Source organism: Akebia trifoliata, chromosome 3 (assembly GCF_017979445.1).
Source record: "Akebia trifoliata isolate Shusen 1 chromosome 3, ASM1797944v1, whole genome shotgun sequence".
Taxonomy (NCBI): Eukaryota; Viridiplantae; Streptophyta; class Magnoliopsida; order Ranunculales; family Lardizabalaceae; genus Akebia; species Akebia trifoliata.
Window position 1 is genome coordinate 46,140,712 of NC_141377.1, and position 14,072 is coordinate 46,154,783.

Here is a 14,072-nt window from a genome sequence, read left to right on the forward strand (position 1 = left end):
CTAACAGAATGGAATAAACTCTTTTTCAATATGAAATTCTATTGCCACACCAACTTTTGCTAACACCACCCCCAATTCATATGTAAATCACCATAGAATTAACACACATCTTGGGATGCTGTTAGTAAAATTTGGTGTGGCAATATAATCTCTTATTTATTTTAAAGCTAGACAAAAATTCCAAGAATGGATCAAACAGTGTCATTATCATTATTTAGTGCCAAGGTTTCAAGACTACATTACCGAACCAAACTTCTGTACAGAAAAAGAAAAGCAGCTTGCCTGTTTATTTAGTCAGAATCATCCCTATCTACTCTACTTTTAGTAGGCTCATCTTGCTGCATGTACGAAGAAAGGAGTAATGAGTGTCTTATTATAAACAACGTAAAGCTGAAAACCAACTTCTCAGCTTCTCCAGTAGCGACATGTGAATCCCTTCAATACATTCCACGTCCGTCTTGAACAAAAGAAATCGTGAAATTCCCTTAAGACTCTATATGATAGTACCATCTTTAATTGTAGCATTCTTCAATATAACAGTGATACCAGATCTAATATAGAACCCCTCATTTGGTCTATCTGCTTCTTCAACGCCCTAAAAAAAAAAAAAAAAATCAAAACATCTAATTGGGTAAATATATACCTGTTTGCATAGTTGCAGGTCCAAGAAGTTTCAAAACATCTATACTTACATCTTTATTTGAGATGACCACGTCTCTCCCTATCTTAGCATTCTTGTCGATTATGCAATTCCTTCAATACAATCATGGTAATATATCATCAGAAAATTTGGACATTCTGAACTTCATTTATGCGTTTGTGGTGTTCTGGTTTGTGTGTATATATATATAAATAACTCTCACCTGATTTTGGTATTCTGTCCCACACCAATTGGAACCTTACCCTCTGCCAGCATGGATGCGATTTCTGATTCAGTTTGGTAATAATCTGCACCCATCATCATGGTATCCTGAAAAGGAAACAGCATATTCCCCCAAAATATTAGAAATTTTATAAAAAATCACCAAACTAATTTATCAATCTAGTTCCTATGTGTTAACATAGCAAAATATACATTAATTAGTCATATTATGCTCAGATTTTGTTTAAGAATAGGGTTGTTTCCCTTGTTCGATTGAGCATCTTATGAAAGAAAGCTACAAGTACTTGCTGAATCTTCTTAGGCAAGGAGAAAAAAAATATTGGCTAGAAAATAGGATAGCTCACCATTAGATCTACGCCAGACTCTAAACGTGAGCGCACACCCACTATAGAGTGTTGGACACTACATTCCCGTAGGAAGCACCCATGTGAAATTATTGCATCAAGAATCTGCATGAACAAATTGAAACATGAGAAGTGAAAAAACATAGCAGCAGGTGTTATCACCTGAAATTATGTAAACCAGCATACCCGGCATTTTTCAACTTTGGTTGGTGGTAAGAATCGAGGAGATGTGAAGAAAGGTGTCTTTGGGTCATAAAATTCGAACTTTGGAGGCTGCATGAAAAAGAAATTAGTCAGTTCGTAGAAACCAATCTTGTACTCAAGCACTAAAACATGACATGAAATGGATACTAAATAATTTTTAAAACCAACCTGTTCTGTGAGGGCCAAGTTAGCATCGAAGAAAGACTTAATTGTTCCAATGTCCTCCCAGTAGTCATTGAATAAATATGCCTGTCGAGATTTAACATTCAATAATAAGTCATCACTTTCATTGTCTTACCTCAAAATGAGATGATATTTAAGTTTGGAGTTCTATCTCACTTGGACATTGTGGTCAATTACAGCCGATGGAATGATTTCTGAACCGAAGTCATTGGATGTAGGATATTGCCACCTCAAAAGCTTTAGTAGAACATCAACTTTAAATACATAAACTCCCATAGATGCAATATAAGGAGATCTCATGGCTTCTAATGAAGACAGCCCCAGAAGAGTAGTGTCAACTTGCTGCAGTGCATCAACCAAGATTCTTAATTAGATAAGAGCTATACAATATGAGAAAATATCAGAGAGGAAGTTAATATCAGCTTTTCACAGGGATCTCTAAATTATCAGGAAAAGAAAATAAAAATGAGGGCATTAGATCTGTTTACCATTGCTTTCAGGTCAGAGCCCTTTGGTTTCTCGGCAAATTGAATGATGCGGCCAGTATTGTCGATCTTCATCAATCCATAATCAGATGCACGACTGCCAGATAACAGATAAACTTGAGATTAATTCCAAGAGGAATAAGCCAAAGAAGTATTTATAGAGAACTAACAATCTAGATAAGGATGGAAGTTTTTGCCTAATCCAAGTGGTCTAGGCATGCCAAAAAAAAATAATCTCAATCTCTACAGGTTCTAAGTATCCAATGATACCAGAAACACTAAAATAGAGTTTTGCATGTGTGATCCCACCATTCATTACCTGCCCAACCCAAAAGTACCAATTATGTTTGTGTAGGATCAATTTTTTTTTATAAATGTTTGGGCAAGGTTTCTGATATTGCTTTCGGAGAATATTTTGGTTTGCTTAGAAGTAGAAATATTTCGAAAAGTGTGAAATCACGTCAAAATTTTCAGAAATTATGCAAATATTAATGAAATCATGCATAACAAAAAGGAAATATACATTGAAAATTTAGGAAATGATAAAATATTTTTGTAACTTGCCATACTAAGTCAAAGTAACAATAGAATTAAAAGCAACATTTAGTAGTGTTCAGTATTTTAAAATTAGATTTATGCATCAGAATGTTCATAGTCATGTAATTGAGTTACATAAAATGAACAACAACAACAAAAAGCCGCCTTATTACATTGTCATGTAATTTAAGAGTTAATCATGCCAATGATCATTGACGACACTGTATGCCAGCTGTTTGGTTAAAAAAACTGTTGTTAAGGTAAGTCATAATAAATGAAGAAATACTATGCTTTATTTATTCATTACTATGAAGATTCATTTTTATTTTTTTTAAAATTTATTAAGATTTTTTGAAGTTCAATTTTTTCCCCATCTCATGACTTTTTAAACCTTGGTCATAAACACATGTATATACAAATGACGATTCTCCTATTCTTTACTTATATTTTAGTTTTTTTAATTAACAACTTAGACTATACCTATTACAGTTCATTTATAATTTCATACCATGGTCCTGGGCATCAAAAACTTCTGCAGCTAATGCACTTATAATGAGACGGTAAAAAAGAAGAAGAAAAGGAGAAACAAATGTCATAAAACAGTACAGTTAACATACCTGTCATCCATGGGGATGCATGAAACTGTAATATCAGCATTTGTGTCAATATGCTTCTGCAAACAAATCGCATATTGGTAACAAATTTTCTAAAGATGTGACAAGTATTGGTTAAGATGTTCTACCAGTCACTGAAGAAATTATATACCTGCACAAAATCCATGTAGTCCATCCGATAAAGATGATCACCTGATAAGATCAGTACATGCTCGATGTTCTTGTTCTTGGCATCCTACATGAATCAATCCAATTGCATAAGACACTATCTTAAAACTTTATTAAGAGAGGGAAACTACGTGGCTAGTTCTTTTGATGAAAGATAATGAGCCTATTAACCAAGATTTCAAAGAAAATCACCTCGAAAACCCATATAAATTGTCTCACAGCATCAGCTGTCCCTTGAAACCATTTCATTCCTGTTTCCCCTGGTGTCTGAGTGGCAGCCAAAACCTGCTTGGCAAAATTATATGCAAAATACTCCTTAAGATCATTAATAAAAAGAGTCTTGATGTTGTATTTGATTTTTCTGTATCATTCATATATTGCTCATGTACACTTATTGCAATTTATTTAAATGCATCTTGAATTTATTATGTGATGGATTTATAGATATTATCTACTTTAAGACAATAAATATCTTAATGAATTGGAATCATACCTCTACAAATCCACCCCCAAAGTTAACACCATTTCCGAGATTATATGCGCGAGCAATATGACGATTGAGGGAAGCAGAGTTGAATTGAGTGAGGATGAATATTTTGTTTATGCCACCGTTAATGCAGTTACTCATCGGAACATCAATAAGCCTATAACATCCTCCAATGGGTACCTATAATCGCACCAAACAATATCATCCGATAAAAAAAACAGATCACATTTACATTTATGGCAAAGGTTAGTCTTTAGTGAATCCTCTCAATTTGACAATTCAACATGGGGGGGATGGGATTCTTTCCAAGACAACAAATTAGGCTTATCAACGTGAATCAAATTCAGGAGATCTAAATATTTTAAGAAGTAAAACACGAATCAGTAATTTTCTTACAGCCGGTTTGGCTCTTCTGCTGGTAAGAGGAAATAGGCGAGTCCCCGCGCCTCCACCCAATATGATTGAAGCGACACTTTTGGGGTCAGCTTTTTGCTTGGAATGTGCCGCTGATTGTCCGGTCTGAAATCAAAATCCAAATGTAAGAATGAGAGCATATACAAAATAAACATTGCTAGATAATAAACAAATACACAAATTTATTTAATATCTCAAACTAAGGAAACTTAATAAACTATCCATTAAAAATCCAAACCCACATTCCAATTGCACTTATAAAAAAAAATGTGAAAAAAACAAATATTAAAACTTGTGCAAAGCAGTCATTAAACATCGAAGAAAATACATCTAATCATTAGTTACCATTGTCTCTTTGTTGACATCTGATGTAAGAACAGAGGACACAACGCCATATTTACTAATTCTACACCCATATTCAGTTTTCAAACTCTTATCCAACTTGATACCCCAAACCCTGCTCTTTGAACTCCCTCTGATCCTCTCCCCCCAGAATCCATTGTCTCCATTACTAAGTACACCTCCTTTGCTAGCTTGCACCAAATGGGCATTGATGTTCAAGGTTGCACAGCAAGTGTTCATTGCAGTAGTAGATATTCTTTGACACAAACCTAGAAATTTTTAGAAATACCCAAATCTCAGAAAAGTGGGATCTTTAAGCCCAGAACACAGAAAGCCCGAATCTCAGAAAAGTGGAATCTTTGAGGCCAGAACAAAGAAAGATGTCTAAAGGAAGAAAAATAAGCAGAGAAGAGAGACTAGAAGATCTACAACTGGGACCATAAAAAGGTAACTAGATCTAAAAAAGTCAGATCACAGACTCTAAAGACATGAAAATCTGAAATACCTATGTTTTAAAAATAAAAGAAACCCAGATCACAGAGAGCTTAATTCACCGAAATTTCAGGAGAACTAAAATGGAAAATGAGAAATAATAAAAAAAAAAAAGTGATCAGAGCGCTTTTCGGGTGGTACAGTTAATCAATGTGAAATGCGTGAACGATGATGATGTAGTTGATTTTATCAGCATGTGAGTAACGCATCACGTGAAGTCCAGAGAAATAATATTCCTCTCTCTCTCTCTTGACTCTTAAGTGTTGATCCACCTCTCTTGGAAACATAATTCTGCTCCACCGTATGCGTTCCAAAGACTTACGAAGCGTTGGAAGCCCATTCAAACCAGACACCTGTCCAATTTTTTTATTTAAAGAAAAAAGTATTTTAACTTTTGAATCTTACAGAGTAACATTAAAATGCACATTCTGATGTGGCGATGGACACATAAACCCAGATGCTTTTTAACTCGTTCGTCGATGAAAAGCATGATCTCTTTGCCCCACCAAAAATTATTTACAAAAAAATAATTGATCCACAATTATTCAACTTGTAATCAATCCATTGCAAAACTTCTAACTCATGTATGACAAATAGTAGGGTGCCAAACATTTTCCTTATCTATATATATAGGGTTAGGATCCGTAGACAACGTGTTTTGTCTTATATGGGTAAAAAGTTTTGGAATGAATTAATTCTTTTTTGTTGTTGTAAAGGGACCATTCTTGCAAAAAATCAACTCATTTTGAAATTGTTAGCCCCAATTACAAGTTGAAGAATCTTGGATTGTTCATTTTAACCGTTAATTTGTAATCACTTTTCATAGGATTAGAAATTTAAGAATCGATTGATTTTTTGTGAGTATGATCTACTCACCATATAGATTGTCCTCACAAAAAATCAATCCATTCCAAAATTTTTTTTCATATAGGACAAAACATTGTATATAATATTATCTACGGAACACTATCCATATATACATATAACTATGAATCCAGTCAAGTGTCCCATTCGTAATTAATGTCATGTGGAATTTTTTTAGGATCCACTAACTAGGTCTCTTAATGCAGCGGTGACATTAGAATTTATTGGGATTCTCACATTTCTGATGTGGAGGTGTGCACATAACCATAGATATTTTTTAATCGTATCATGAGAAAATACATCTATCACTATCACGTCAACGCACTATTAAACACAGTGAAAAACAAAGTCCCCCAAGATTTTATATATAACGAGTCGTGGTGGGGTGACACAAGATTTACTGCGATTCTCACAATTCTACCGTGGAGGTGCCCACATAGATGATTTTTACTCATATCGCTAGAAAACACATCTGCGATTATGTGCGCACCTTCACATCGGAATTATGAGAATCCTTGTAAATTCAGTGTCATCCCAACATTAGCAATATATATATATATATATGGGGCGTTCAATGGCCAACTTTTTGGCAAAACATTTTTCAAAACATGAGTTAGAGGTTTTGGAATGGGCTGATTTTTGGTGAGGATGATCTCTACGGTGAGGGGATCATCATCACCAAAAATCAGCCCATTCCAAAACTTCTAATCCCATCAAAAACAGTTTACAAAAAATGGACGGTCCACGATTTTTCAGCTTGTAAACATGGGTTAAAAGTTTTGGAATGGGCTGATTTTTGGTGAGGATGATCTCCTCACCGTAGAGATCATCCTCACCAAAAATCAGCCCATTCCAAAACCTCTAACTCATGTTTTGAGAAATGTTTGCCATTGAACGCTACCCTATATATATATATATATATAGGGTCGCGTTATTACGACCCCCATTACGACCCCCTTTGCGACATACCTTTTTGTCTTATATGGGCAAAAATGTTTGGAATGGGCTGATTTTTTGTGAGGATGATCTCTGTGATGAGGGGATCATCCTGGAAAAAAATCATCTCATTCCAAAACTTCTAACCCCATCAAAATTGATTTACAAAAATTGGACGGTCTATAATTTTTCAACAAAAATCGGACGGTCTAGAAGTTTTGGAATGGGATGATTTTTTGCCAGGATGATCCCCTCACCATAGAGATCATCCTCACAAAAAACCAGTTCATTCCAAACATTTTTGCCCATATAAGACAAAACGGTGTGTCGCAATGTGAGTCTCAATATGAGTCTTAGGAACGTGACCCATATAGAACAGCGTTCCTAAGACTCATATTGGGACTCACATTGCGACACACCGTTTTGTCTTATATGGGTAAAAATATTTGGAATGGGCTGATTTTTTTGTCAGGATGATCTCTATGGTGAGGAGATCATCCTTGCCAAAAATCAGTTCATTATGAAACTTCTAGACCGTCCAATTTTTGTTGAAAAATTATAGACCGTCCAATTTTTGTAAATCAATTTTGATGGGGTTAGAAGTTTTGGAATGGGATGATTTTTTGCCAGGATGATCCCCTCATCACAGAGATCATCCTCACAAGAAATCAGCTCATTCCAAACATTTTTGCCCATATAAGACAAAAAGGTGTGTCGCAATGTGAGTCTCAATATGAGTCTTAGGAACGTGACCCATATAGAACAGCGTTCCTAAGACTCATATTGGGACTCACATTGCGACACACCGTTTTATCTTATATGGGCAAAAATACTTGGAATGGGCTGATTTTTTGTGGGGATGATCTCTATGGTGAGGAGATCATCCTTGCCAAAAATCAGTTCATTATGAAACTTCTAGACCGTCCAATTTTTGTTGAAAAATTATAGACCGTCCAATTTTTTTAAATCAATTTTGATGGGGTTAGAAGTTTTGGAATGGGATGATTTTTTGCCAGGATGATCCCCTCATCACAAAGATCATCCTCACAAAAAATCAGCTCATTCCAAACATTTTTGCCCATATAAGACAAAATAGTGTGTCGCAATGTGAGTCTCAATATGAGTCTTAGGAACGTGACCCTATATATATATATAGGGTCTCGTTCAGCAACAAACATTTTGGCAAAACATGGGCTAGAGGTCTTGGAATGGGCTGATTTTTGGTGAGGATGATCTCTACGGTGAGGAGATCATCCTCACCAAAAATCAGCCCATTCCAAAACTTCTAACCCCAGTTTACAAGTTGAAAAATCGTGGACCGTCCATTTCTTGTAAACCATTTTTTATGGGGTTAGAAGTTTTGGAATGGGCTGATTTTTGGTGGTGATGATCTCCTCACCGTAGAGATCATCCTCACCAAAAATCAGTCCATTCCAAAACCTCTAACCCATATTTTGAAAAATGTTTTGCCAAAATGTTTGTCAAAATGTTGTTGCTGAACATTTCCCATATATATATATATATATTGGGTCCCGTTCAGCAACAAACATTTTGGCAAAACATTTTTCAAAACATGGGTTAGAGGTCTTGGAATGGGCTGATTTTTGGTGAGGATGATCTCTATGGTGAGGAGATCATCCTCACCAAAAATCAGCCCATTTCAAATATTTTTACCCATATAAGACAAAATGGTGTGTCGCAATGTGAGTCCCAATATGAGTCTTAGGAACGCTGTTCTATATATATATATATATATATATATATTATATATATATATATTCATGAGTCAAGAAAAGTGAAAAGTGGAAAAGTCATGACATTATTTTGGTACTATCTATAATTATAATAATACTTCATTGATTTGGTGAGGGAGTAATCGAATCTATGTGGGAATAGATCATTAATTAATAAAGTAATTATAGTATGTACAATGAATGATTTCAGAAAATTATGAATTTTAAAATCAAAGAATAATATCATTTTGATATTTGTATCATTGCAATGGTTGTTATATTTATGGTAAAAATGTACATATTATAAAATAAGAACTAGTACACATATAAATGATTTCAAAATTAGAGTAAGGGTTTAATGATCTTTATATAAATATAATTTGAAGTTATGGATAAATTTAATCCTCAAATTGGTATAGCTAATATTATAAAACGTGTGCCCTAAGGGCACACATTAAAGTGCAATAAATACACTTCAGGAATTAGAATCAGATAATATTTTTGTAAAAAATAATTTTTTTAAAGGTATTTTCGATATAAAATCCAATTTTCAAACTCTGTTTCTTGCACTTTAACGTGTGCCCTTAAGGCATATGTTAACAAAATCCTATTATAAGCATATTTAAAAATCTCACGGGAATTCGCACACACACTTTGTGACTTTATGACATATGGTTAATGGGTAGTGTTAAAGGCATCCTAATTATTACTAAGGGCACCTTACACCATAATCATTTTTTCTTCTTTTTTTTGTCCGAGATGGATTAAAAGTTTTGGAATGGATTGATTTTTGGCAAGGATGATCTCTATGGTGAGAAGATCTCCTCACAAAAAATCTGTTCATTCTGAAACTTCTAACCCCATAAAAAATGATTTACAAAAAAATAAATGATTTATGATTCTTCAACTTGTTTTGACGGGGTTAGAAGTTTTAGAATGAACAAATTTTTTGTGAGAATGATCTCTGAAAGACAAAAAAATAATTCATATAAGACAAAAAAATTTGGATATGATGTGGGGTACTCTTGATAATAATTGGAGTGCTTTTAACACTACCCATGGTTAAAATTTTATTAGTGCCACCAACTAATGACATAGTTGTTGGAAAAATGAGTTTTAAAATCAGGAATAATTCAATGAAGGAAGAAGAATAACTTCTAGGCTCGAATCTGATTCGATCTCTTTTAGACAAATATTCTTCCTTACTGGTTGAAATCATAGTACACAAGGGATCAAAGAATAAATGCCTTCATGATACAAAGAAGTATATACTCAAGTTACTAAATCGGATTATGTACAATCCAATTTAGTCTAGAACACTCGGGAATAATAAGAAACTGAGGATACCAAAAACTTAAGCTTAGAAAAAGGAGAACACATAAATTTTAAATAAAGAAATCTGATTTATGATTGACTTTTTACAGTTATTTTTGTGTCTGTTGACCAAGAGACATGATTTAATGTCTCTTGGTTTAATAGGCATTGGATTGTGTTTGATCTCAGATCTAACGATCTAGATCGCATCCTATTAAAGGTATATGTCTCATGTCTTTTAATCAACACGTTTTAATTGAATCTGTATGATCTAGTGGCTCTGATCGTGTCCGATTAATTGTCATTTGATCTAACAAATCTGATCATCCCTGATCAGATATCAATCATGAATCAACACACCTGATCGGGTACTAACTTGATCCAACGCACCAGATCATTCTCGATTAGTTATTATTTTGATCCATCATATTCGATCGATTCCCGATCGGATACTAACGTGATCGTGCGGTGCAGATCGTACTAGATTCATCACACGTAACGGATCAACCACAACCATTAGATTGTTTCGCATCCCAAAAACTTTAAGACTCCCCTGCTCTTTGCGACGATGCGTAAGTGCAAAATGTGCTAATATGTCCTAAATGCCCAATCGTCATTTCGCACGACGCACGTACGCGTGTGCGGGTGGTGCAAAGCACTTGATCAAAGCTTTAAAAGTGTGACATAAATATAACTAATTATGTTGACTATTACTGATAAGGTACATCACTATCTCACTTGTAAGCAATGTAAGACTAAACCTTATATACACAAAAATCTTAAAATCTAACTTGAGAAAAATCAAACAAATAAACCACAAAATTGATTTTATTTTGAAAATATTCAACAATATTAACATAAATTTGATCTTGCATGTGAAAATAATAGAAAATTATCAAAATGCGAGGACCTTTTGTAAAAAATAATAAAATCCATCATCTTCAACTATTAGGGAAATGCTTTCAATATTTGAATCTTTTCAATAAAATAGGATTTTTGAAGAAAGTGAAGGCAATGGATTTTGGAAAAGAAAATCTAAGGTTTTTTGCAAGATATTGACTAGGGTAAAAGACAAGTTAAGAAAATAATAGAATTAAGGATTTCATTAAGATGTTGGAGTTGAGGCTTTACGATTTTTTTCCCTAATTAAGGATCATAGTTAGAAGATGTATTTCATCAATTTGAAAACTCACTGGTAGAGATCATATATCTACTTTTCACCAAAATCTAGAACGAAACCTCAAAACTACCTTTACTAATAATACTATTTATGGTAGATCGTAGTTATACAGAGGGTCATTTTATATAGGTCTGCAAGTTGGGTGGGTTGACCCGATCTCAACTTGGGCTCAATCTGATTGATGGGTGAGCCTGGGCTGAGTTATTTACAAAATGAGTTGAGCCTCTGTTAGAATATCTCAACCTGTCCTCAATTTGGGTCGAGTTCGGGTTGAAGGATTGAACAACCCAACTCAACCCAAACCTGATGCCCATATACTAAAACACAAATATTTTTATAGTAATTACGCTTCTTTCTTTTTTTTTTTTTTTCCTTTTTAATTCCATCTTATTACTATGAATTGTGGATAATTTAATATTATTTTCATTGAATGCACACAAATTATTTCAAACGATTTTTTCTTATTTTATTGTTTATTGGAGTTATCCCAATGTTTGTGTGTGTGTGTGTGTGTGTGTTTTTTTTAAATTATTTTTCCTAATATTTTTTTTTTATGACGGGGGTATTCGAACTTACATCTGACTAGTGGGATTAGAAGAGCCAGAGCCAAAGGCCGAGCCAAGGCATGTGGGTCTCATCCCATGAACACATGCAAAACCCACACATCACACGCACTGGGTAAGTGAGGATGCGCTCTCATGAGTGGCTCGAGGAATTATTGCCATACTAGGTATCAAACATCTTTTCTAAACTTTTAAGATGATGCTTCTTGAACTTTCAACATTCAGCTCCATAATGTTAGATAGTCTTATTAGTATCTTACATTTTTATTTCATTGGTTTATGTCTATCATACAATATCCTCAAAGCATACATCCTTTTTGACCAGGCAGGCAACTCAATTTGATTTTGTGGACTATCTTTTTCAATCTCTCCATCCTATGTATAATAGATTTAAGATAACGACAACGGTCATTTTAGGATATTTATAAATCATCATTTTTTACTGGACATTCTCACTATGATACTATTGGCTGTCGATATAAATATGGGTGGTGTTCGACAATCAACATTGTCCTATTTGACTTAAAAGTTTTGGATTAAACTGATTTTTTTGGAGGATGATCTCTATAGTGAGGAGATAATCGTCACAAAAAATCAGTCAAATCTGAAACTTCTAAGTCCATCAAAAGTGATTTACAAATTTTTGATAAAATAAACGGTTCACAATTTTTAAACTATTTTTGATGGGGTTAGAAGTTTTAGATTGGGCTGATTTTTTGTGAGGATAATCTTCTTACTCTAGAGATCATCCTCACAAAAAATCAGTCAAATCTGAAACTTTTAAATCATATAGGACAAACCTATTGGTTGCCGAATCTAACCCTATAAATATACTTTACATAGATGTTAATTTACTTATATAAAGTTCCAAGAATATATATCCTCTCTCTCTCTCTCTCTCTCATATATATATATATATATATATTATATATATATATACTCATATATTTACAACATGTTTTGTCTTATATGGACTAAAAGTTTTGGATTGAATTGATTTTTGGTAAGGATAATCTCGTCAAAAGTGATTTACAATAATGGATGGTCCAAGATTCTTCAATTCATAAATATAGGGTTATAAGTTTTAGAATTAGCTGATTTTTTATGAGGATAATCTTCTTGTCATAGAGATCACCCTCACCAAAAATCAGTTCAATCCAAAACTTTTAACCCACATAAGACAAAACACATTGTAGATATATGAGTATACGGAGATAGATATATATATATATATATATATATATATATATATATGGGTAGCGTTCAATGGCTAATTTTTTGGCAAAACATTTTTCAAAACATGAGTTAGAAGTTTTGGAATGGGCTGATTTTTGGTGAGGATGATTTCTATCAGCCCATTCCAAAACGTCTAACCCATGTTTACAAGTTGAAAAATCGTGGACCGTCCATTTTTTGTAAACTATTTTTGATGGGGTTAGAAGTTTTGAAATGGGCTGATTTTTGATGATGATGATCTCCTCACCGTAGAGATCATCCTCACCAAAAATTAGCCCATTCCAAAACTTCTAACTCATGTTTTGAAAAATGTTTTGCCAAAAAGTTAGCCATTGTAGAGATCATCCTCACAAAAAATCAGCCCATTCCAAAACTTCTAACTCATGTTTTGAAAAATGTTTTGCCAAAAAGTTAGCCATTGAACGGGACCTATATATATATTTATATAGGGTTAGGTTCCGTAGACACATAAAGCTACAACATTTTTGTCTTATATAGTTAAAAAAGTTCGGAATGGGCTGATTTTTTGTGACGATGATCTCTGTGATGAGGGGATCATCCTTGCAAAAAATCATTCCATTCCAAAACTTTTAACCCCATCAAAAGTGATTTACAAAAATTGGACGGTCTAAAATTTTTCAACTTGTAAACATGAGGCTAGAAGTTTCATAATTAGCTGATTTTTGGCACGGATGATCTCCTCACCATAGAGATCATCCTCACAAAAAATCAGCCCATTCCAAACATTTTTGCCCATATAAGACAAAACACGCTGTAGCTTTATGAGTAGCGCTGAGTTTTGGCAAGGATGATCTCCTCACCATAGAGATCATCCTCACAAAAAATCAGCCCATTCCAAACATTTTTGCCCATATAAGACAAAACATGTTGTAGCTTTATGAGTAATGCTGATTTTTGGCAAATATGATCTCCTCACCATAGAGATCATCCTCACAAAAAATCAGCTCATTCCAAACATTTTTGCCCATATAAGACAAAACACGTTGTAGCTTTATGAGTAGCTTTATGTGTGTGTATATATATATATAACCATAGAGATCATCCTCACAAAAAATCAGCTCATTCCAAACAG

General features: G+C 33.9%; 1 protein-coding gene across 1 annotated transcript; it reads right to left on the bottom strand.

The window, feature by feature from the left end:
* Positions 1-187: 187 nt before the first annotated feature.
* LOC147407377 (glucose-1-phosphate adenylyltransferase large subunit 1-like) lies at positions 188-4,930 on the bottom strand. The gene is made up of 14 exons (XM_086435913.1): positions 4,665-4,930; positions 4,302-4,424; positions 3,912-4,085; positions 3,611-3,703; positions 3,402-3,485; positions 3,254-3,309; positions 2,103-2,196; positions 1,771-1,956; positions 1,600-1,680; positions 1,414-1,500; positions 1,228-1,332; positions 864-970; positions 693-753; positions 188-595 (listed from the first exon to the last, which is right to left on the bottom strand). The coding sequence occupies exons 1-14, from the start codon at positions 4,899-4,901 to the stop codon at positions 494-496; spliced, it is 1,590 nt and encodes a 529-aa protein (XP_086292039.1). The 5' UTR covers positions 4,902-4,930; the 3' UTR covers positions 188-493.
* Between the last annotated feature and the right edge of the window lie 9,142 nt (positions 4,931-14,072).